This window comes from Tachysurus vachellii, chromosome 12 (assembly GCF_030014155.1).
Source record: "Tachysurus vachellii isolate PV-2020 chromosome 12, HZAU_Pvac_v1, whole genome shotgun sequence".
Lineage (NCBI taxonomy): Eukaryota > Metazoa > Chordata > Actinopteri > Siluriformes > Bagridae > Tachysurus > Tachysurus vachellii.
This window is the reverse complement of record NC_083471.1, coordinates 7588342-7610790: the sequence shown is the minus strand read 5'-3', so window position 1 is coordinate 7610790 and position 22449 is coordinate 7588342. Positions and strand designations below refer to the sequence as shown.

At 40.0% G+C, this 22449-nt stretch overlaps 1 protein-coding gene across 2 annotated transcripts; it reads right to left on the bottom strand.

Moving 5' to 3' along the window:
- Nucleotides 1-471: 471 nt before the first annotated feature.
- Nucleotides 472-21701, bottom strand: mia3 (MIA SH3 domain ER export factor 3). 2 transcript variants are annotated; one of them, XM_060884063.1, is made up of 28 exons: nucleotides 21467-21701; nucleotides 20732-20865; nucleotides 19983-20069; nucleotides 17179-19792; nucleotides 16408-16689; nucleotides 16173-16309; nucleotides 10851-10982; nucleotides 9904-9925; nucleotides 9729-9817; nucleotides 9536-9613; nucleotides 9340-9450; nucleotides 9194-9265; nucleotides 8928-9032; nucleotides 8710-8832; nucleotides 8544-8610; nucleotides 8384-8439; nucleotides 8193-8283; nucleotides 6777-6915; nucleotides 6224-6386; nucleotides 6071-6106; nucleotides 5898-5965; nucleotides 5731-5822; nucleotides 5514-5627; nucleotides 3861-3929; nucleotides 3720-3766; nucleotides 3521-3586; nucleotides 2458-2749; nucleotides 472-1477 (listed from the first exon to the last, which is right to left on the bottom strand). In XM_060884063.1, the coding sequence occupies exons 1-28, from the start codon at nucleotides 21585-21587 to the stop codon at nucleotides 1185-1187; spliced, it is 5700 nt and encodes a 1899-aa protein (XP_060740046.1). In that variant the 5' UTR covers nucleotides 21588-21701; the 3' UTR covers nucleotides 472-1184. The 2 variants fall into 2 exon arrangements, with proteins under 2 accessions (XP_060740046.1, XP_060740047.1); XM_060884064.1 differs by lacking the exon at nucleotides 3521-3586.
- Between the last annotated feature and the right edge of the window lie 748 nt (nucleotides 21702-22449).

The window sequence follows — 22449 nt, the reverse complement described above, 5'->3', positions numbered from 1 at the left end:
TGACTGTATGCATCTGTGGTTCTATGAACCCCGTATAACCGAATAAGTTCACGCTGTGATGCATGTCGTAATATTTACTATATATACCACAGTCGTACTTCAATCATGGGAAAAAGACCAAGCATAATGGTTAATAAAGAGCGCACTAAGTCAAAGAGAACTCATTTGATCTAATTTAATCCTTCGTTCATTATCGAGGCATCTGAAAGTTTCACAACCTTCCAGGACGAGCTCACGTACAAGACGTGAAATTACCACTTTGTGAGCATTGTTACTATTTTTGCAGAAAAAATAAATACAATTATCAGCTCCAACTTTCAAAGAAGGTGCACGATGCAAAGCATGAACGACTTTTAGCTGCAGGGACGGAGTGAGCAAAAAAAAAAAAGAAAAAGATGGGGGGGAAAAAAGGAAATTTACATTATTGCTTTAATATTAGGAGTTTCTTATCAGTTAGACAGCAGACTCTAGTGAGATTCATGATCATTTTATTGTACACAGATGAAAAGGAAACAAATAGTTTGTCAATATGACAGCAAGTGGGTCTTTTCACTAGGAAAAGAAATCATAAAAACACTCAAAATACACGCTAAACGACTCTGAACAGAATGTGCATAATGTGTATTCAATGCATTTTGATTTAGGCTGCATCATGCATTTCTCAGCAACAAAAGCAAAATATCAGCTAAGCATCTGTTCATTATTGGGGTCAAACAGCCCGAGGTCTTAATTCTTTGGCCAAACAAATGTAATTCTCTGCTCTGCTTTAATTCATGTTAAGAAGCACAATAGTTCAATAGTCTCTAAAAATGTCACAATTCACTAAGAAGCATCTGTAAGGGTTAAGTAGTGGTCATTCTCCACAAACTGAACAAACAAAACAACCAAATTATTTTTTTTTTACACTCCAAATTTCCATAAGAAAGATGTTCTTTGTTACAGGATTATTTAATACAGATTTCCAGAACAGTTCCACATCTAAGATTCCTGCAACAGAGCCTGGAGTGAGTGTGGGAAACCCTTTCATTCTATAAGCTTAAAAAAAAAACCAAAAAAAAAAACAAACAAAAATCAAAATAATAGTTACACATGTTGAAATGTTAGCCGTAGGAAAATAAGAGAACTCCGTCAAGTCCGGCGCTGAGCTCGGTGGGTTCATTTAATGGTTCATGGTTATTCATTGTTCACGATTCTGTTACTGTAGATGTAGGAGCATCCTGTACAGCCCTCTGCTCAGGTGGTGCATTGGTGACACGTGGCATCTCTTGACCTTCTCTAGGCTGAAGAGGTGTAGGTGGAGCTGGTCCATGAGCACCAACAGAGGGTGGAACCGTTGCGCCAGGGGGCCCAGGTAGGAACGGCCGGGGTTGAAAAGGCAAGTCTTGAGGTCCGCCAAAATTAGGCGGGAAGTCGTGTATGCCATGTGATGGTGGATGTGGACCCATGGAGGGGAAATCTCTCCGAGGTGGCCCATGCACTTTGGGGAGAAAAAGAAAACCACATTTATTTCATTCATTTCTCACCGACTAATGTTTCAGACTTAATACACTATAAATACTCCAAAATACGTGGACACCTGATCATCACACCCATATGTGGTTCTTCCCCGAACTGTTACTACAAAGATCCCTGTCTTCAACTCAACCCTAGCTAACACCTTTGAGATGAACTGGTACTGGAGTCTCCTCAACATCACAATATCAGTGTCTGATCTCACTAGTACTGTTGTAGCTGAATGACAGCCACAATCTAACATCTAGTGGAAAACCTTCACACAACCGTAGAGATTACATCGGTGTGCACGTACTTTTGGTCTTACGGTACATGTCAACATGTAGAATCACATTAGAACTCTTATGCCATTTCATGGGCACTTTAAAGAAGCACAGCATGTCTTCAGTGGTCATTGGTTTTTACCTGACCTGCCAATGTCATGAGAATAAACGATGCGGTCACAACATAGCTGCAACATTCTTGTTGAGTCAATTTATTGTGTGTAAAACTTTCAGTAACAAGTAGAACTCGATACTACCGGTGTCAGCGGGTACTCCACCATCAACAAGGTGCCTGCAATACCCTTAAACTATCCTTCAGACAGGATGGAAACTATCAAAGAAAAACTGGGAGACATCTTGATGAGCCCTTGACCCTGTTTGGATCAATTCCAAAAATCACTCCTAAATCCAAACACAGAACATCACTTCAACACACTCAGGACTGATTCACTTTACACTATACAGCTGTTTTAGACTAATGACTTCACTCAGAAAATGATGGGTTCACCAGTGAGTCTGGTTCCTCTCAAGGCTCCTTACTCTATTAGGAAGACCCTCTTGCTTGCATCTAAATCTACATCTGGATATCTGTGACTCTGCCGTCTACTGACGACGTCTGACGTCAAACGTAAATTGAAAGGCTCGTTTATCCTTACTCATTAAGTATATTAAGACCGTTTACCAAAGGGTGCAGGAATGGGTCCGTATGGGCGCAAGGGGAAAGGAGGTCTGAAGGAGTCCATGTGGGGTGGCCTGAAAGGATGTTCAGGTCCAAAATGCCGTCCAGGATGCATCATGGGTGAATGGCCATTGGGTGGTCGCATCGTTGGAGGAAGTGGCCCGTTCATAGGAGGAAGTGGTCCACCCATTGGTTGGGGGCCATAAGCCTTTGGAAGGATGTGTGGAGCTGGGACAGGAGAATCCCTGATAGGAGATGGGAGAAATGAGCCCTGTCTCTGAGACTTCTGGGAGATCTGAAAACATGAACAGTAGAATGTTTTTCAGATTATACCTCAGATTAGAAATGTCTATAAACTCTACTAAGCGTATTATAACTTCGGCCATGCATTTGAACACCCCTTTGCAGATTAGCACCAGTGAGCACGGTGTTAAACATCCCACAGTGTTAAGTAATCAAATCTTACACCGGTGATTTCAAAAAGACAGACAGAATCAGCATTCAGCACACATTCTGCATTGCTGGGAAACTCTTTAAATGCCAGTCTGAAGGTTCAAGACAGGGTGAATTCAGGTAGATTGGAATGTCAGGACAACTGAGAGAGTTTAACATGGCAGGGTTTTTTTTTTGCCTGATAAATAAAACCTGATTAATGTTAGCACCATATAAGAAAACAAGATTGGATATGAATTTGGAGAAGATTAGATCTTTCTTATCGATCTTAATTAGTGTCATAGAGGATGGAAATAAAGGCTTAATCCAATGAAAATGCCATAAAGATAAATTTTTATCCAAAGTGTTTAGTCAAAGAGGTAAGACATGCTCCTTTGTTTGTTTTATGAATATATTTTATCCGTTTTTGTTTTTTTAAATACTCTCAACACCTTGAGATGTAATTTATCTGAATTCACCATTTATTAGGGAAAAAAAGCGTTTGGTTAGTCATCCACAAACATGTTCCTCAAAATCAGTAACCTTGTGCTGGGCGCTTTGGAATTTGCATCAGCCATGATCATTCACCCCCTTTTTCTTTTAAACCACCCCAACACTCGGACAAAGTACTCACTGCCTCTGTAGGATCAGTGAAGGCCTGAACTGTGACCTCAGCCTGTGCATCTATTGGAGGGTTTTGCTTTTTTTTTTGTTGTTTTTAACAAGAGGAAAAGACATATAGAGTGACTATAGAGATTACAGTATGACTACCGTTTCCTCAATATCAGCTACAAAATATAGAAAATCACCAGGTAACAACCCCAAATACTTACAGATCCGTCCTGTGTGCAAGGAGAAGAGGTGCGAGGGACAGACATTTCTGAAAGGAAAAAAAAATATATGGGATTATCCTTCATATTTATTAAAGGAAAATCTTCAAAAACAATCTTCAAAAACACGTCAAAAACACGTACCTGGCCGAAACGGTAGCGGATGTCCGAGGTCACCGGAGCGTCCGTGGCCGTCCAGAAGCTGTCGTGGCCCTGGAACAGTGAAGGAGTGAGTCAAGATTTAATTATTTCAATAAAACGTTTTCATGGATTTTTACTGACGCATCTTAAAGAAAAATGATTAACTTTAGTATAATGAGTTTTTCAGGTACTGGTTCTAGTAAAGGCACATGAAACATGGTGTAATTCCTGCACACTTCACCTGATTTTTTGATGTAAATCAATTCAAATTAAAGCTTAAAAAAACCCAACATACTAAATTAAATGTTTTGAATGTCAGTTGGCACACAGTCCATGACACGGAATATTAAGAGAAATAAAGATTGTCTGCCTGATTAATGTCAGTGAACATGACATTTCCTAACATTTTACAGTTAGACTTACAGTAAAACTATAAGACAGACAGGTGTGTGTGTGTGTGTGTGAGTGAGAGAGAGAGAAAGAGAGAGAGAAACAACCATGTTTATTAAGCGGATTGATTTGTACGACCCACAGTGCACTGGGTCTGTTTTGGTCTGGTTCCTGTTTTGTTTTTGTTTTTTTTTTTTAGATTTGTAATAATCCTTTAAAATATATCCATCAATTTTATCCTGCAAAAATTCCACATGTTGAGCAGGAGGATAAATAAACCTGTCCTAAAAAATTTTTGACTCCTGTGAGATTCGGTCTGTGTATTATAATATATAATATATAAATAACGTAACGCAGATGTAGTCGTGGAAATGTTGTACAACTGCGCAATATGTCAGGAGACAGGAAGCGTGTTCCCAGAGTCATCCTGGGAAAATAAGAGCTGATAAAGTAAACATAACTGTCGGCAGGGAGGTCAGAGTGCCATCGCCATGGAAACACCAGGGACTGCACATGGGGCAAAGTGACAATAGTTGCACCTTAGTAATAAAAACTGTGTATTAATGCAAAGTGAAGGATAAGCAGTAGTGAAGGGTGAGTAGTGAAAGCCAGAAACATCAAGAAACCGGGATGATGTCCACTGATAAGTTCTCCATGTCTTTAGCTGTGTACAACTACATACCCTTTCCCCCATTCAGCACCTTGAGGGTAACAGGGTAAAATGAGGGCATATTGTTCACCATCCTCACACAGCTGCATCTAAGCTCTTCAAATTTAAACCTTTAAAATTTAAGCTCTCAGGTGAATAGCTTCCTGGGTTCAAGTGGCTTTGTGAATGTGCCGATAATTAAGAATGTGCCTGTAAATACGAGGCCTCGTGAGAAAGCCTTAGCAGCGTCATCATCCTTGCTGTTCTTCCACGTGATGAGCAGCTCTGGCTTGACCTGACCTGCCTTTCATGTCTGGAATCTAGTCTTGAACTTAACACTTTCCGACACTTTCATATCTTCTTTTAGTCCCACGACTTGAATATTCTGCCGTCCTAATCCTCTAGGCACACGAGCGCTCGCTCTAAAGCAGGTTCAGGGTTTGTAAGGCAGCTGTGTAAACTTGCTCTGGTCAGAAAACTTCATCCGACGCATCCGTATTGTAAACACCTCCAAATTTGAAATGAACACCGCTAGCGTGCCATGACACGTAGACGCCTCCACAGTGATATAAAGAAAAGGATGAAGAAAAATAGAAACGGAAAGGAGAGCAACACACCGAATGGCTCACTCCTTCGTCCGATGGAACCGGATGGAGGGCGTCCCGGATCTTCTATCATTAAAGGTGGAGAAGGAGCACCACCGCTCACAGGGGAAGGCCCGTACGAATCCGCTTTTATTAAACAGCAAAATTTCATTTTAACAAAGCAGATATGAGATCCGTTAAAATAAGAGTAAGGACAAGGAAAATGATGAGGGTTAAAAGTAGAGCTTACCTCTCTGTACAGGGGGCATGTGACGGTCCGGAGGACCCGACTTGTACAGCGCATGCTCTAAATCGGACATTTTGTCGCTACACTCCACGATCCTGAGACACAAAACAAGCTCATAAAGTAACAGAACTAATGTTGATATTTTACAAGACCAAGACCAGTCCACTCACTTCTGACGCAGATTAGCACATTCTCTCCTCTCTTCTACCAAGGATCGCTCCGAAGCACGGGCTTTTATCTGAAACACACAAAACCAAGGCCATAATCAGTACCAGCGCTGCTTAGAGAACACTTAGAGCTGATATATAAACACACACATCCTCAAACAACCCAGACATCTTACCCAGTTCTCATGGGCTTTCTTCTCCTGAACAGCAATCTAAAAGCAGACACAACAGATAAGAAAACATAAACAACATATGCTAGCAAGGTTACGATAAAAAAAATCCCAATCAGCACACAGAAGCACATCCAAACAGCCAAGCGAATGGCTGACCTCGGCCTTAAGAGATCTCTCGTTTTGCTGCATTTCTTCCTGCATCTCTTTCACTTTCTGCCTGAGTCGGTTCAGCTCCTCTTCGGCTTGTAAGGCTCGGCCGTCCACCTCGGACAGCTTGCTCTCCTTTTCGTGGCGCTCCATCTCTTCCTGAGTCAATTTCCTGTGACATGAACATTAGCGTTAAGGTTGGTGTGGCAAGAAATCTATTTCGCATGGTTTCAAAATAAAAGGCACTGGAGCTCCTAACGTCCAATCAGAAGCTTCTAAAAGACATTACATGGATTGCAAACTTCCAGTATGTAAGATTCTGACCCACTGGAATTCTGATGTACATAATGAATTAAAGTTAAAATAAATGTCTCACTTTTTTTTATGCGATAATTAAGTATTCTATATTTTTCACACATTAGAGCGAACATGTATCTGCTATTACAGATGTAAACAGCTCCAATGAGGTGTAAACTTGAACAAATGTGATGGATTTTGTAGGAGAGTATTCGTAATACACACGAGCAGCAATTTATTTAACGAGAAAGACGTGGATACTTACTGGTGTAAGATATTTTCTTTCTGGTGGTACAGTTCAGTTGTAATTTCTAGTCGCTGTTGGAGGTTCTTGTACTGGTTCTCCAGATGAGTTTTCTCATTTTTCAGATTTGTTTGGTCACGGATGACCTTCTGAAAATTCTCTGCAAAGACAGAGTGAGAGGAGGAAAAAAATAAAACAATTACACACACACACACACACACACACACACACACACACACACACACACACATATATATATATACATACATACATACATACATACATACATACATATATACATATACACACACATATATACATATATATATACATACATATACACGCACACGCACCGTATTTTCCGCACTATAAGGCGCACCTAAGAGCCTTAAATTTTCTCAAAAAATCGGCCTAATAATCCGGTGTGCCTTATGTGTGCACTGAGTTCCAAAAATCTGTAAAAATGTTGTTGTGTGACTTTGGCAAGCGCTCCGCATGATTGACTGTCGGACCATTTCCCGCTGACACAGGGATGTAATACATACACTACGTACGCTGGCAGCGATAAACCAATCAGAGAACATTACGTAATACGTACAGAACGTACGCTTACCGCCGCCACACCTCCGGTAGGTATACTACCGGTATGTTGCAAAACAACATTTGTTTCTTCCTAACCACAGTCCAGTCCAGTAGGTGGCAGTAAATGCACCTTAAGTTGGTTTGCCATCCGCCAATTAAAATCAGAAGAAGAAGACAACATTTGTTTGTCTAAGGACCCCTGAAAATGGCACCAGTGAAGAGACATGCTTACGAGGGACAATTCAAACTACAGGCTATCAGTTATGCGGTTGTAAATGGGAATAGAGCAGCTGCGAAAGATTTCAACATCAATGAATCTATGGTTCGGAAGTGGAGGAAGCAAGAAAATGAACTGCGCCAAGTTAAGAAGACACAGTAGATGAGGACTTTGATGGATTTGTGGGAGAAGATTGATTAAAAAATAATGTGTGTGTTGTTAAATAGTAGAATAAAGTTCAACTAAACTCACTTATGTATGGGTTAAGTACAGAAATAGACCCCGTAATTGAGACTGCTCCTTATAATTCGGTGCGCTTTATAGTGCGGAAAATACGGTGTGTGTGTGTGTGTATGTATATATGTATATTATATATATATACACATATACATATATACACACACACACACATATATATGTATATGTGTATGTGTGTGTGTGTGTGTATATATATATATATATATATATATATATATATATATATATATATATATATATATATATATATTTATATACATACATACACACACACATACACATACATACACACACATATGTGTGTGTGTGTAAGTTGTTTATTTCTCATGTTCCAGTGTATTAAATGTATAGAGTGCATATGAAAAAATCAGGTAAGATACCTTCAAGTTCCTGTCTGGCTTTCTGTTCAGCCATAAAGTTTTCAAACAAGCGATTCCGCTCATCCTCGATGACTGAAAGAGTCGCCTTGATCTGAAGGGTAAACACCCAGAAGAGTTACTTTTTTAAAAAAAAACAAAAAAAAAACACCACACAAAGCATTCACGTAGCGATCGTTTCTATACGCACTTACCCTTGAGACATCCATCATCTGTTTAAGATGCAACTTCAGTGGATCACCGTTCTTGTCTGAATAAAACAGTTTGAAAATGCACCAATTAAACAAAAATTATTTTGTATTTTGTTTTAAAGCCCAGACTCACTGAACACTCAGGTCACTCTTGTTATCTTACCATTCCCCAGCTCTGTATCGTTACATGACTCGAGGCTCTTCAGTTCAGCGATGCATCCGGACAGAACCTAAGGCAGAGAAAACAACCGTGTATTGTTCCATCATGGCTCTGCTGTGCTGTTAAACAAGTGAATGGATGTTGCACAAGCGAAAACATTTCTTCTCACGTCAATTTCGTTTGCTTTGTGCACGAGGGCGTTCTCCAGCTCCGTTTGCCTTTGATGGTAAACCTTGATTTCCTCGCTCAGCTTTTTGTGTTTCTCTTGCCAGTCCTTGGCGTCTTGCAACAGCTGTGAGGGAAACACAAACACAAAGGAATTAACACAGGACACAAACACATTTGTTTTCGGAGATGAAATCATAATGAGTGTGATCTAGAACTTACAGATTTCTTCTGTTCTTTCAGGGCACAGTTGTCCTTTTCAAATGACAGCACCTCAGCTTTCAGGGCATCTTCTCTGTCTTTAGCTTCATCCATGAGAACCTGAACCTAAAGAATTTATTAGAGAGAGAAGAAAACGCTAATTTTGTATTTGTACTGGCAAAGAAAAGAAAACAACACTGATCGGTCCGGATATTCGACCATAAGGACGGAATGCACAGAATAAACAAATGTATTATTATTGTTTATTTAACATATATAAAGCAAACCTTTGAGCGTTCCTCATCATACACTTTTAGGGTTTTCTGATAGTCGTTAATTCCTTGATGCATTGCAGATATCTGCAAAAACACACACATACACTTCAGCAAAGACCTATTTTTCATAGAAACGTTCTGAAAGAAAAGAAAAGTACCTTCTCCGTCAGGGTCTTGTTCTCTTCCTGCGCATTTGCAATTTTCTCACAGAGATGAGCGAAATGAACAGACAGCTTCTCCTTCTGCATGTTGAGATCTTGGTAATGTGTCTAAAGCACATAATGTGAAAGTTAAAAAAAAAATGGGATAAAACAATATTAATAGAAAAACAAACGAAATTTCGTGAAGACTCACCTTGAGATCATTAAACTCCTGCTGTAGAGAAGATTGTGACTCTTCTGAATTGTTCAGCTTTTCTTCATGTTGCTTAATCTAAATGAATACAAAGAGAGAGAGCGGTGACGGATCGGTACTGCTGTTTAAAATCCACCCCTTTTTTTAAATAAAGAATTAAAAAAAACTATAATAATAAAACAAAACATTTTACCGCATTGTTTAGTTCAGCTATTTTGTTGACGACTTCTGATTTCTCGTTGATCAGCTGCTGAATCCGCCCTGCGAGTTGCTTTTCTGTTACTAGTAAACATAAAAAAAAGTTCTGTGGTGAGAATGTGGTCGATTCTGCACAATGTGACGCAAGGAGTAAGTGAGGAAATACTTACAGAGATACATCCTGCTTTTGACCTGAGGAGAGAGAGAGAGAGAGAGAGGAGGTTATATTCAGATTAAATTTGTGAAATAATGATTTAAAAAAAAAAAAAAAAAAAAAAAAAAATTAGAAAAGAACCGCTATTAATAATAATTATTAATGCTGAGCACAATACATGACATCACATGACAGCGATTGCCTGTTTAATCTCTTGCACGTGAGGTGCAGACAGTACACCACCTTTCACCTGTAGAGATCCTGCTCATTAAAATAACCACAAGACTTTGTATTTTCTTGAAACAAGGAATTATGAGGAAAATGTGGAGGGAATTATGTTTTGAGATACATGACGAAATTTGATCGGAGACTAATTTTATTGTCTCACAGGCTCATTGTCTGTTTCTGGCTGTTTCACTTTCAACTCAGCGCACTATGTAATACGTCGCAGAGAAACTCAGACATTTGTGGAAACATTGCTTTATGTATAGTAAATATGCTTGTTTTCTGCTTTGGTACTTTAGTGTTACATCATGCACCACCGGCAATAAAATATTTACTGTCTGATTACAAAATATTAGGGTTGTGGAGCTCTGTGCATGCAAATACATGCTTTGGGGTGCTTTCAGCTTTTTGTGCTTCACTCACATCAAAGCTAGACATCATACAAAATGAGACACGTTTTTACCCAAAGGTGACCCAACATGCATCTAAATCTTCTGGCATAAAAACTTTTTTCTGTAAAAAAAAAATACTCTGGAGCATTTGTCAGGCACATGAAGTGTTCTAATTAAAATATGGTTTTGTTAATAAAATAAACAATATTACTAGGTCAAGGTGTTCGGCTGCACTCCGGTCTCTCTGCACTTGGAACGCAATCAAAACCTTAATATCATATCACTGTGATTGATATTGTACTGCTTATCCCTTCTAAAATTTAATGAGAATTAGGAGATCTCTTACAGAAAGAACGGTCCTCCACATGAACACCAGTATTGTGAGAACTCCCACCACGGCTGAAACAACCACAGGCTTCCAGGGCAGACCGTGGAACGTAGGACCGGGTTGCCATTCCTCAGGCAAAGCAGCAATAAGCTAGAAGACAGAGATCACATAATTCATCACTTCACTGCATTCAGTAACAGGACTGAAATAACCTGAAGAATGAGAATAAACCGTTCAATATTCATTCTTTAATGTTGGGTTAGAATGGATTTTTTTGTACTCTAATAATGTAAGCATGTCTGAATCTGTCTAAAAATGGATAACAATGGATGATAACCCTTATATTAGCTGAATATCAGCAGAAGGTAGATCAAAATGTGTCTTCAAAGTAGACACATCACCCATAATAAAAACATTTCCAATATCCTATGCAAAACATGTAAGCAAAGTAATATAAAAACAACTGAAACGCAGAAAATATTTCGAAATTGACCTTTAAATTGTGTCGCTGTCTTACAATCTTGTCATAAATGCTGAAAAGCAGTCATCAAAAATTTCGAACTCAAGTGGAACCTATGGTATGTTTTTGTTTTGTTTTGTTTTTCCTAAACTCTATTTAAAGGTAAATGCACCATAGAGCATCTGTTATAATAAATCTAAGGCAATAAAAAAAGTACATTTACACACTACATACATTATTAATTACTGCTGTATTGAATATTACTGAAAGTGTTGATTATGGGTCAAGTATCTTTTGTCCTGTTTAAAATCAAGTTATTGTGTAAGTAAAGACAAATTCAGTTAAGAACCATTGAACTAAGCTAATCTCTTAACACACACACAGCCACACACTGCTACACACACTGCCACACACTCACAGACAGACAGATACACACACTGCCACACACAGACAAACACACACTGCCACACACTCACACACAAACACTCACACACAGACAAAACACACACTGCCACACAGTCACACACAAACACTCACACACAGAAACACACACTGCCACAGTCACACACAAACACTCACACACAGACAAACACACACAGACAAACACACACTGCCACACACTCACAAACAAACACTCACACACAGACAAACACACACTGCCACACTCACACACAAACACTCACACACAGACAAACACACACTGCCACACACTCACACACAGACAAACACACACTGCCACACAGTCACACACAAACACTCACACACAGAAACACACACTGCCACACAGTCACACACAAACACTCACACACAGACAAACACACACAGACAAACACACACTGCCACACACTCACAAACAAACACTCACACACAGACAAACACACACTGCCACACTCACACACAAACACTCACACACAGACAAACACACACTGCCACACAGACAAACACACACTGCCACACAGTCACACACAAACAAACACACTGCCACACACTCACACACAGACAAAACACACACTGCCACACAGTCACACACAAACACTCACACACAAACACTCACACACAGACAAACACACACTGCCACACTCACACACAAACACTCACACACAGACAAACACACACTGCCACACTCACACACAAACACTCACACACAGACAAACACACACTGCCACACACTCACACACAGACAAACACACACTGCCACAGTCACACACAGACAAAACACACACTGCCACACACACACACACTCACACACAGACAAACACACACTGCCACACACTCACACACAAACACTCACACACAGACAAACACACACTGCCACACTCACACACAAAACACTCACACAGACAAACACACACTGCCACACACAGCCACACAGACAAACACACACTGCCACAGTCACACACAAACAAACACACACTGCCACACAGTCACACACAAACAAACACACACTGCCACACAGTCACACACAGACAAAACACACACTGCCACACACACACACACACACACACACACACACAGCCACACACACACACAGCCCTAATGCAGTATATTATACTGAGATATACATTATAGATCAAAATTCGAGCTCTAGTAAGACTACTGATGTGAGTAGCAGGTCAGTTAAAAGTCTCTGACTGCTGCTTTTCTTGACATTCATCACTTGGCAGATATGAATAAGCCTTCGAGTAATATTTACAAATAAACATTTGATACAGAGAAGTCATTTTACTATAAACTCCTGACATGTAGCTCGGTTTCTGATAGCTAGCTTGTTAGCTTGTTAGCTAGTTGTTGTGATAAGCAGCAGTGAAACACGTACTTCCTGAAATCCTGACAGAAACACGACAGACACTGTGGTCCACAGGTCCAGCAGCTCTCCATACGGAGAAGAAGTGTCGCTTAAATCCGACTCCATGTCTCTTTCCCAGACTCACACTGACCCACACAAACACAACACGCTAAGCGAACTAGCCGGCGATGAGCTAACGTCAAACCTGACAGCTCCTGAAACTGAAAGTCAAGACGAGCGACACTGTCGTAAAGCTCATGAAGCTCAAACAGATGGTCTTAAGAGCTTCATATACAGCGTATAACGCGTTTATCTCTGCCCTGCGAATCGCTCTGTACTTCAACCCGGACACTAACACACGTCGACATCCAAAAAACCTCGTTACGTCACAACATACAGCCGAACAAAGTACTGTTTAGAAATGCTGCAATCGAGTGTAGAGAAAAAAAAACGGTCAGTCAAGTCGGAACTGTAACTCGGAGAAACGGCTTTCTGCACGAGCTTTCTGACATAAACACACGTGACGTCACAACATGATGGCTGGGCGCGCGCGTTTGCAAGGCATTCGCTCAATTCCAGGGGTTTCGTTACCACGACGTAAAGTGGGCGTGTTTCCGGAGGTCTTGGAAAAACGCCCTCTTTTTTTTAAAAAAAAGAGCATACTACGAAGGACAAAACAGTCATACAGGTAGATTTATTTTAGAAAACAAATAAACAACCAAAAACTACGGTTATGGTTAGGGTTAGAATTAGGGTTAGATTATCAAATAGGCCACGCCTACCCGATGACGCAATATCTGTTACGTTGTTCTGAAATACCTGGAAATAAATGCATCCCCGCGTGGCACACACACTTACAATTATATACACACATACACAAATACACTCACACACACACACATACACATACACACACACACTTATACACACATACACAAATACACACACACACACTTATACACACATACACAAATACACTCACACACTTATACACACATACACAAATACACACACACACACTTATACACACATACACAAATACACTCACACACACACACCATAAAACACTACCAATGGTCAACAAGGCCACGCATCATGGTTATAACATTTCTTTGGATCTCAAGATGATGAAACTTGTTTTCTTGAGAGGGTGTTGATGTAATCATGCATAATGTGCTGCTGATGGGAGAGAGACCCTGTAGATCTGGTGTAGAGGTGGAACAGCCACCTTACAGAATCAGAACGATCAAGATCAAAATCTTCAGTACACAGAGACAACGTCAAGTTCAAAAAGCAGATGACTTGGATGAGATGAATACAGAGTGATTTTCTGAGCCCTTTTCTCACTGTGGATATATACAGTTCTCGAAGGGTGGACAGGGGAACATCGATAATCCTTTCAGCAGTCCGAACCGTTCTCTGTAGTCTTCTGATGTCTGATTTTGTAGCTGAGTCAAACCAGACAGTTATTGATGTGCACAGAACACACCCGATGACAGCGGAGTAGAACTTTTTCAGCAGCTCCTGTGGCAGGTTAAGCTTCCTCAATTGGCTAAGAAAGTCGTCGTCCCCCCCACAATGGTGTTGATGTGAGTGTCCCATTTCAGGTCCTAGGAGATGGTAGACCCCCAGGAACTTGAATGCGTTCACTGCAGCCACAGTGCTGTCCAAGATGGTGAGTGGGGAGAGGGCAGGGGGTTTCTCCTGAAGTCCACTATCGTCTCCACTGTTTCACTAATGTCCACTAGCGTTCACTAGCTGCTGCTTATCTGTCAGAAAGCTGGTGATCAACTGACAGATAGAGTTAGGAACAGAGAGTTGGGTTAGTTTGGTCTGGAGGTGTGTTGGAATGATGGTGTCAAAAGGCCAAAATTCGTTAAGCAAACTGCAGTGGGTCCAGTAAGGGTCCAGTGAAGTCTATCAGATAAGATAGAACCAGTTTTTCAAACGACTTCATGCTGAGAGACGTCAGTGCCACAGGTCTGTAGTGGTAACTGCTGTTATCTTGGGTTTCTTTGGGACGGGGATGATGGTTATGCATTTGAAGGAGACAAGGACTTCACACAGCTCCAGTGATCTGTTGAAGATATGTGTGAAGATGGGGGCCAGCTGCTATTCAGTCAGTTGTTGATTCACCACAGTGCTGGGGGATGGTGCCTTGTAGTTGGTGATGGCTCTCAGACCTTTTCAGGCTGAAGCTGAGTCGTTCGAAGTGAACTGATCCTCCAACTTTTTGGCGTAGCTCTACTTAGCCACTCTAATCTCCTTATACAGAGTGTTCCGGTCATTCAGCCAGGTTTCCGTGAAACACAGAGCAGCGGAGTGGGAAAAATCCTTATTTGTCCGGGAGAGCAGAAGGAGTTCGTCCGTTTTGTTGGGTAGAATGTGGAGATTCTCCAGATGGGCAGCGTCGTTCCTAATCCGCGCTGTCTAAGCTTCATGAGCGCACCAGCTCGCTTCCCCCGTCTGCTCGTCCTAAAGCGTTTAATCACTGTGGCTTTTGTGTGTGGCACCATCACAAGTGTTGTTTTTTTTTCAGATCCATTTTTCAGGGATTTCCCCCCAAATATCCCCTTCTGGATGAATAAAGTACATGCACCTATCTGTATATTTATTTATCTATCTATCTGTCAGCGTTACACAATTCTCAAATTAGTGTCCGTCACTTGACAATACAACTCCGGGACACTATTGTAAAGGGAATGGATGAACGATTTCATTGCCAACCAGCTCGAGGGACTTGGACCATACAAGATGCCATCTGAACGGTTGAAACCCTTAAGCAAAATCTCCAGAATCATGCCAATATATAACAGCATGCTGCTGCCCACAATGATGAAATTCTAGTATGTTACTTATACATAGTTATACTTTGTAAAATAACTATCATGAGATCACAAGTAAAATAAAAAGTAAAAAAGAGAAATAACTCATGACCTTTCTGGACTTCCCTAATCAACAGATTTCCCTTGACATCATTTTCTACTTGATGAAGCGAATCATCCCCAAATTTCAAACAGTGCCCTACGTATTCAAATTAAATCTAGAAATCCACGTAAATAAAAATATATATAAATAGATAAAGGTTACTTACAATTTCTGCATACACTCCAATAAATTCAGATGCAAGAAGAAAGAAATCCCAAGCGTGATCCGAGGTTGATGTGCTTGCTTGGACATAGTTTGCGTTATTGTCAGAGAAATCCGTAGCCCTTGAAGAGTCTAGTGAATCTGATGAGGAAATCGATGGGAAAACATTATGTTAACAATACCAAGGTTTATACCAAGTTAAGAATCAAACAACTAAGAAAATCAAAACAGACACCAACCTGAAGATGGGTCAATTTCAAATCCTAAAATGTCCAAAGGATTCTCCAAAATCGCTTGTGGGCCTCTCTGAATGTCTGTTGTGTCCTGCAAGGCTGCTTGATTGTCTTCGTTTTTATTGAAATGCCCTGCATCTTCCCCAGGGCCCACGTCCTGGCTATGGGATTCACCTTCTTGACCAGTGAACAACTCAGCAGCTTCATGAGGAACTTCTGGAGTTTCGGTTACTTCAGTCAGTGGGATGGTTTCCACTGCATTTTCTACCTCTTCAGACACGTTCTCCGCTGCACGACAAACATGAGAAATATAATGGTCTTATTGAACGATGAGCTGACAAATCCCATTTCTGAAGTTAATTAACATTATAGCATTGGTGGTCTAACGTTGAAAAATATCTAAACATAAAGCACACACCTAACAACGTTCACATAAAGTGAGCAGCTGAAGACCTTTAGGTCATCATAGTAGGCTGCAAAAACGATTCTGTTATTTCGAGAAAAAAGGTCTTTTATTTGGTTTTATCATTCTGTCTACGTTATTGGATATACGCAGATTCTACTGTTCAAATATAATAGAATGTTAATGTTAAAAGCACAGCTGTACTACTTATTTCTGTAGACCGTATATTCTGATCAGACAGAGTATTTGTGAACATGGTTAAACTACCGAATGGAAGGTCTTGACTTTAAATTCAAAAACTAAAAATCTTCCATATGCCGTAAATCTAAGTGGTCTAAAATGACTTCGAAATGACTGCCAAGGCTCAGACCTACCCATTTCCAAGTGAGACTGGCTCTCTTTGACCAACAGCACGCTGGCACTGTATTTCTGATGAAGAGAAAAAGCCAACTCCTGAAAGTCATCCAAAATAGCAGCTTCCTCATCGATCATGACTTGGTCGAGCTGCTGTCCGAGGTCCAGAGCCCTTTGCTCCCGAGCATCCAGCATTTTGTCGATCTCATTGAGTATGACGTTTTCGGACACTTCCAGAATACTCTCCAGTGCGTTTTCTAGGTCCACACTGTTCTGGGAGTATGACTGCCCCGCAGACTTTAGCTGATGATCCAAGTCGCTGAACATCGCTTCAATTCTGTAAAGGTCTTTAACACTGAGATGGCGCAAAATGCGTTCAATTTCATCATCCTTAAAGTGTTCCCTTAAAAGCGTAAGTCGCCGCACACTGTCACTGTATTCCGATTTTTCACTGACGACTGGATCAGCACCGGGTCGGTCAGACTTTCTATCGTTTCCGTTATCAGTTGCAGAGTCTGAGATGCTTGTTAATGTTGGTTCGGGGTCAGATTTGACATCATGGCTTGTCTTCTGTTCTGATATGTTCTTATTTGCTGCTTCTGGCGAGTTGCCATGTGGTTGTTTAGGTGGGGATAATTCGTTTTCTTCTAACTGAGATTCATGGCTGGTGTTTTTAATGGATTCTTCTTCATCACTAAGCTCGGTTTTCGTGGATAAAAGAGCATTTTCATCTTCTAGCAGCTCCTCGGCATGCTCCTCCTCTTCCTCCTCAATGTCAGGTTCTTCTGGCAGTTTTTCTGTTTCCAGCGCACCTTCAAATACACTGATAATTTCATTTTTAACTCTGTGTATTTGTTCATCAAGAGCATGTTCATGGACGAGAGCCTGAGATGTTTGAGTCATGATTTCACTAGGGTTTGGCTTTAAAATAGTTTTTTCTGCAAAGGTTTCGGTTGGTTTGTCCAGCACTTGCTTTACATCTTCTAACAGTGATGTTGGAGGAATGGATTCAGATTCCACACCATTAATAAGCATCTCATTCGGCTCTAAAGACTTGCCCTTAATCTCTTCTAATTCTTCATTATATTTTAAGACATCAGGGTTTTGTTCCTGTACATCAGAATACTGACTGTCCTCCTTTACAGAGTCGTTAATGGACGGTTTCATTTCTTCAGTTGTTTCAGAGTCATGAACCGAAATGGTCTTAATGTCAACTACATCTTTTCCAGTTTTAGTGTGAGTATTCTCCTCCTCCTTGTCATCATCATCGTCGTCGTCATCGTCATCCTCAACTAAATCAGTTCTCTCGCCTCCGCTTACAATTTTAAAAACAGTGTCCCCAAAATTAGACCACATACTGTCATCTTTTTTTGCATCAACAGAAGCAGGAGGTTGTTTATCTTCTGGCATGGCAGCATCAGGAATGTTGTCCTTCTTGTCAAAAGTAAGCAGCGAAGGCTTTTCCACACTTTTCTCTTCTAATTCAACTGGTTCGTCAACTAAGTCATTGCTCTGATCATCATCATCATCATCATCATCATCATCATCATCATCATCATCATGGGGTGTGACCTTCTGTGTGTGTTTATCATCTGAGATAACAGCATCAAAAGTTTCACCTAAAGTGGTTTTTAATTGGGAGGAGGCTTCCACCGGTGTGGTATGGTCGCTTTTCTTTTCGAAAACTCCCTCATCCTTAGATGGAGGGTCATCTGGAATAACATTGTCTGCGAATTGCTCCTGATCATAATCAGCATCATATGAAGCTTTTGCTTCCATTGGCAGTTGATTAGTTTTAGAATCTTGCAAATCGCCACCGTTGTCGTCTTCTGTGTGCACTAAGTCTGATTCGACAACGTTCCTGCTGGTTTCTCCCATCTCTCCATCCTTAGTTGCTTTATCACCGATAGTCATTTCGCCTTTCTGTAATGTTACGTGTTTATCTTCTGACTCAGCTGCATCAGGAACATCGTCCTCAAGATAATGTGACCTCTCTTCAAAAGTAAGCAGCGAAGGCTTTTTCAGACTTTCCTCTTCTACCTCAATTGGTTGCTCAGCTAAGTCATTGCTCTGATCTTCATCATCATCATCATCATGAGGGGTTACCTTCTGTGTTTTTTCATCATCTGAGATAACAGCGTCAAATGTTTCACCTAAAGTTGTTTTCAATTGAGAGGAGGCTTCCACCGGTGTAATATGGTCAGTTTTCTTTTCAAAAACTCCATTATCCTTAGCTAGATGTTCATCTGGAACGACTATCTCAGAATCACCATCAGCACCTTCACCTTCAGCAGGGTCACTGTCACCATCACCGTCTTTATCCTTTTCATATGAAGCTGTTGTTTCTGACGCTAGTGTTGCAGTTTCAGAGTCTCGCAACTCATCGTCGTCATGATCCTCCGAGTCATCTCTGTGTTCATCTTCACTTCCTGTATGCAGTGAGTCTGAGTTTATGATGTCCCTGCTGCTTTCTTCCGTCTCTCCATCCTTAGCAGGCTCCTCACTGAGAGATAGTTCTTCTGTTTCATCGCTCGTTTCATCGACCTCATTTAACGCTGAGTTTTGTAGCAGCACATCAACATCGTAGCTTTCAAATTTATCAAATCCAGTGTCAAAGCACACAAAATCAGTTTCCTGGAAAACATTGAAAATCAGAAAAGGTTTTGGAGCTCATAAAGCTATTAATGAGCTATTCTGAAAACCATTTCATACTGTATTGGTATACAGAAACAAATAAAAGGTGTGACCAATGATACATCATTAAAGGGTGATGGTAAACACTATGTTAGTATATTAATGCTAATCAGCCAAATAATACACCTACCTCAGCAGGTACTTCTATTTCCTTTTCTGTATATATGTGATTAATGTTCAGAAAGTCCTTTGGAAAATAGCCAAAGTTGTTACCAATCTAAAAAAAAAAAAAATTAAAACAGGTCTTTAGGTAAATTCTGATATCATGGGCCATTTCTATCTATTACCTGTCCTCATCTTTCTAGTTAAATGCTTTTGATAGTCATTTGTGCCTACTGTTGATAATTAAGGTACAACATAGAATCTACCACTGTTTTATTAACGTATCTGTATAAACAAATAAGCGTTATACTTCATTTAGTCCCTCCAGGATTTTGCGATCGCAAAAAGGAACACAAAATTAATGCAAAAAGTAAACACGATATTCTGAGGAGTACTTGATCATTTAAAATGACACTGATTTTACACAGATTTGCTCCAAGGCTCGTTGACATCACAACATGCATTCGGCATCTTCCATTCGTGTGTGAACATAAGTACAGCTCTCAAACAAAGTATTTATACATAAAACTATACAAAGTATTGAAAATCAGAAAAGGTTTTGGAACAAAGTATAGTTTTATGCAAAAAATATAACATTTTTGGTCTTTACGATCACAAAAGACTCTTGAAGGGATTGACCATTCTGCTAAAAGCCAGACTAATCTGGCTAATAATTAGCAGTCATTTGTACACCATCTATAAGAGATTGCACTAGCATTGCTTCACCTTTCATACTGAACTTTGTTTTGTGGACGAATGATTAACCGTCATACTTACACTTCCTGCCCAGATATCTGACCTCTGTCCTGAGAGTTTATAGTACACATATATAGTCTCTCCTGTTTTAAAGGACAGAAAACGACAATCTGGACCAGGGAAGTCCTTCGACGCTTTCCCCCGGCAAAGAAGCACTGACAAAAGAAAGAAAGAAAGAACGATAGATAGATAGATGGATAGATAGATAGATAGATAGATAGAAAGAAAGAAAACATCTGGTTAAAATACACTTCTACAAACTCAACAACACAGTAAGCTTTTGCCTTAATTCGTTAATTACTTAAAGCATATATTTTTTTAACCTATTTTATGTGCTGTATTTTACTGTCATCACAAAAATACATTTCAGTCCTGTGTTTTTGATGAACACATTCAGTGAATGAGTAATAAGGACCTATTAAACAGAAATAAAGCATTAATGTATTTGTTTATTAATAAATATTTTACTGGTTAGCTGTTTAAACTAACAATCTACATGATAATGCGGCAGTAATTTAATAGAAGTAACTAGAAGCCTGTCCATAATAAAGGCTTAGTTAGCTGTAGCTACTTGCTAACCGGCTAAAGTGTAAACAAAACACGCTCGTGCTTATATAAATATCTCGAGCTCGGAAATTATACACGCTTTCGCTGAAGTATTTCACGTGTTTTACCACATCGACTAAAGGGTTAATGGTTAAAAAGTTCACGCCACGGTTAGGAACTGCTTAGCTATCTGTTTCTACATCGACTTACTGCTACAGTCGTCATCGGCGCATCTTTTAAAGTCAGAGAACCGCCGATCTAGCGACGCTTTGGAAAAACATACGCAGATAAATAGGATAAAAAGATTAAAACGTGATTTGAGTCCAGTCATTCTGCCTTGGTGAAGCACAAACACACACACATACACACACACACACAAGCCGGACACGTCAGCACATCCGCGGTGCTGCAGCAGCTCAGGGCTGAACAGATCCTGGAGTCATGTTACACACAAACAGGCAGGAAAATTAAAGGGACAGGGTTCACACCTGCTTTATCGTCCCCTAAGGTTTAACTGCAATGAAAATGAGTGGATATGATCGATTACCTCACAAAAAGTGTGGTAAAGTTCAATTGTACCTTAATTGATGTGGCCTAACTTATGAGGTGTAATCAAATAGCTACACGTATTAATTTGCATACTGGTAGTTAAAATTTTATGTTTGAGTATAATATTCACATTATTACATTCACAAGCCTTAGTAAGTCGTTGAAGATTGTATTTCACTATTTTATTTTGTACTCATCCTATAAGAATTACAAAAATTCACATACATTATTCAGAATCAGAATCAGAATCAGGTTTATTATAAGGACAAGTGTGTTGACACGGACAAGGACTTTGGTTCCGGCTGTTTGTGACTCTCAAAAGTACAGACATAAATAACACTATTCTATACAATACAAGACAATACAGACTATACAAGACAATACAGGCGATGTGATACAATATAGACTATACAAGACCATACAGACTATACAAGACAATATAGACTATACAAAACAATACAGACTATACAAGATAATACAGACGATGAGATACAATATAGACAGTACAAGTATTAAATATGAATACAGAATATATGACTGATCAGTTATGCACATAAAGTGTAAGAAGTGCATGGTAGTGCAAATAGCAATATTGTGCAATATTATACTTTTGTGCAATATGCAGCAGCAGTAGAGTGTGTAAC

Coding starts and splice junctions, on each gene's coding strand:
- mia3 (XM_060884063.1), bottom strand. CDS start 21,587: ATGACTGGACTCAAATCACGTTTTAATCTTTTTATCCTATTTATCTGC. Junction 9,926..10,850: donor TGTGGAGGACCGTTCTTTCT/GTAAGAGATCTC, acceptor CTCTCTCCTCAG/GTCAAAAGCAGGATGTATCT. Junction 5,823..5,897: donor TGTGCTAATCTGCGTCAGAA/GTGAGTGGACTG, acceptor TTTGTGTCTCAG/GATCGTGGAGTGTAGCGACA.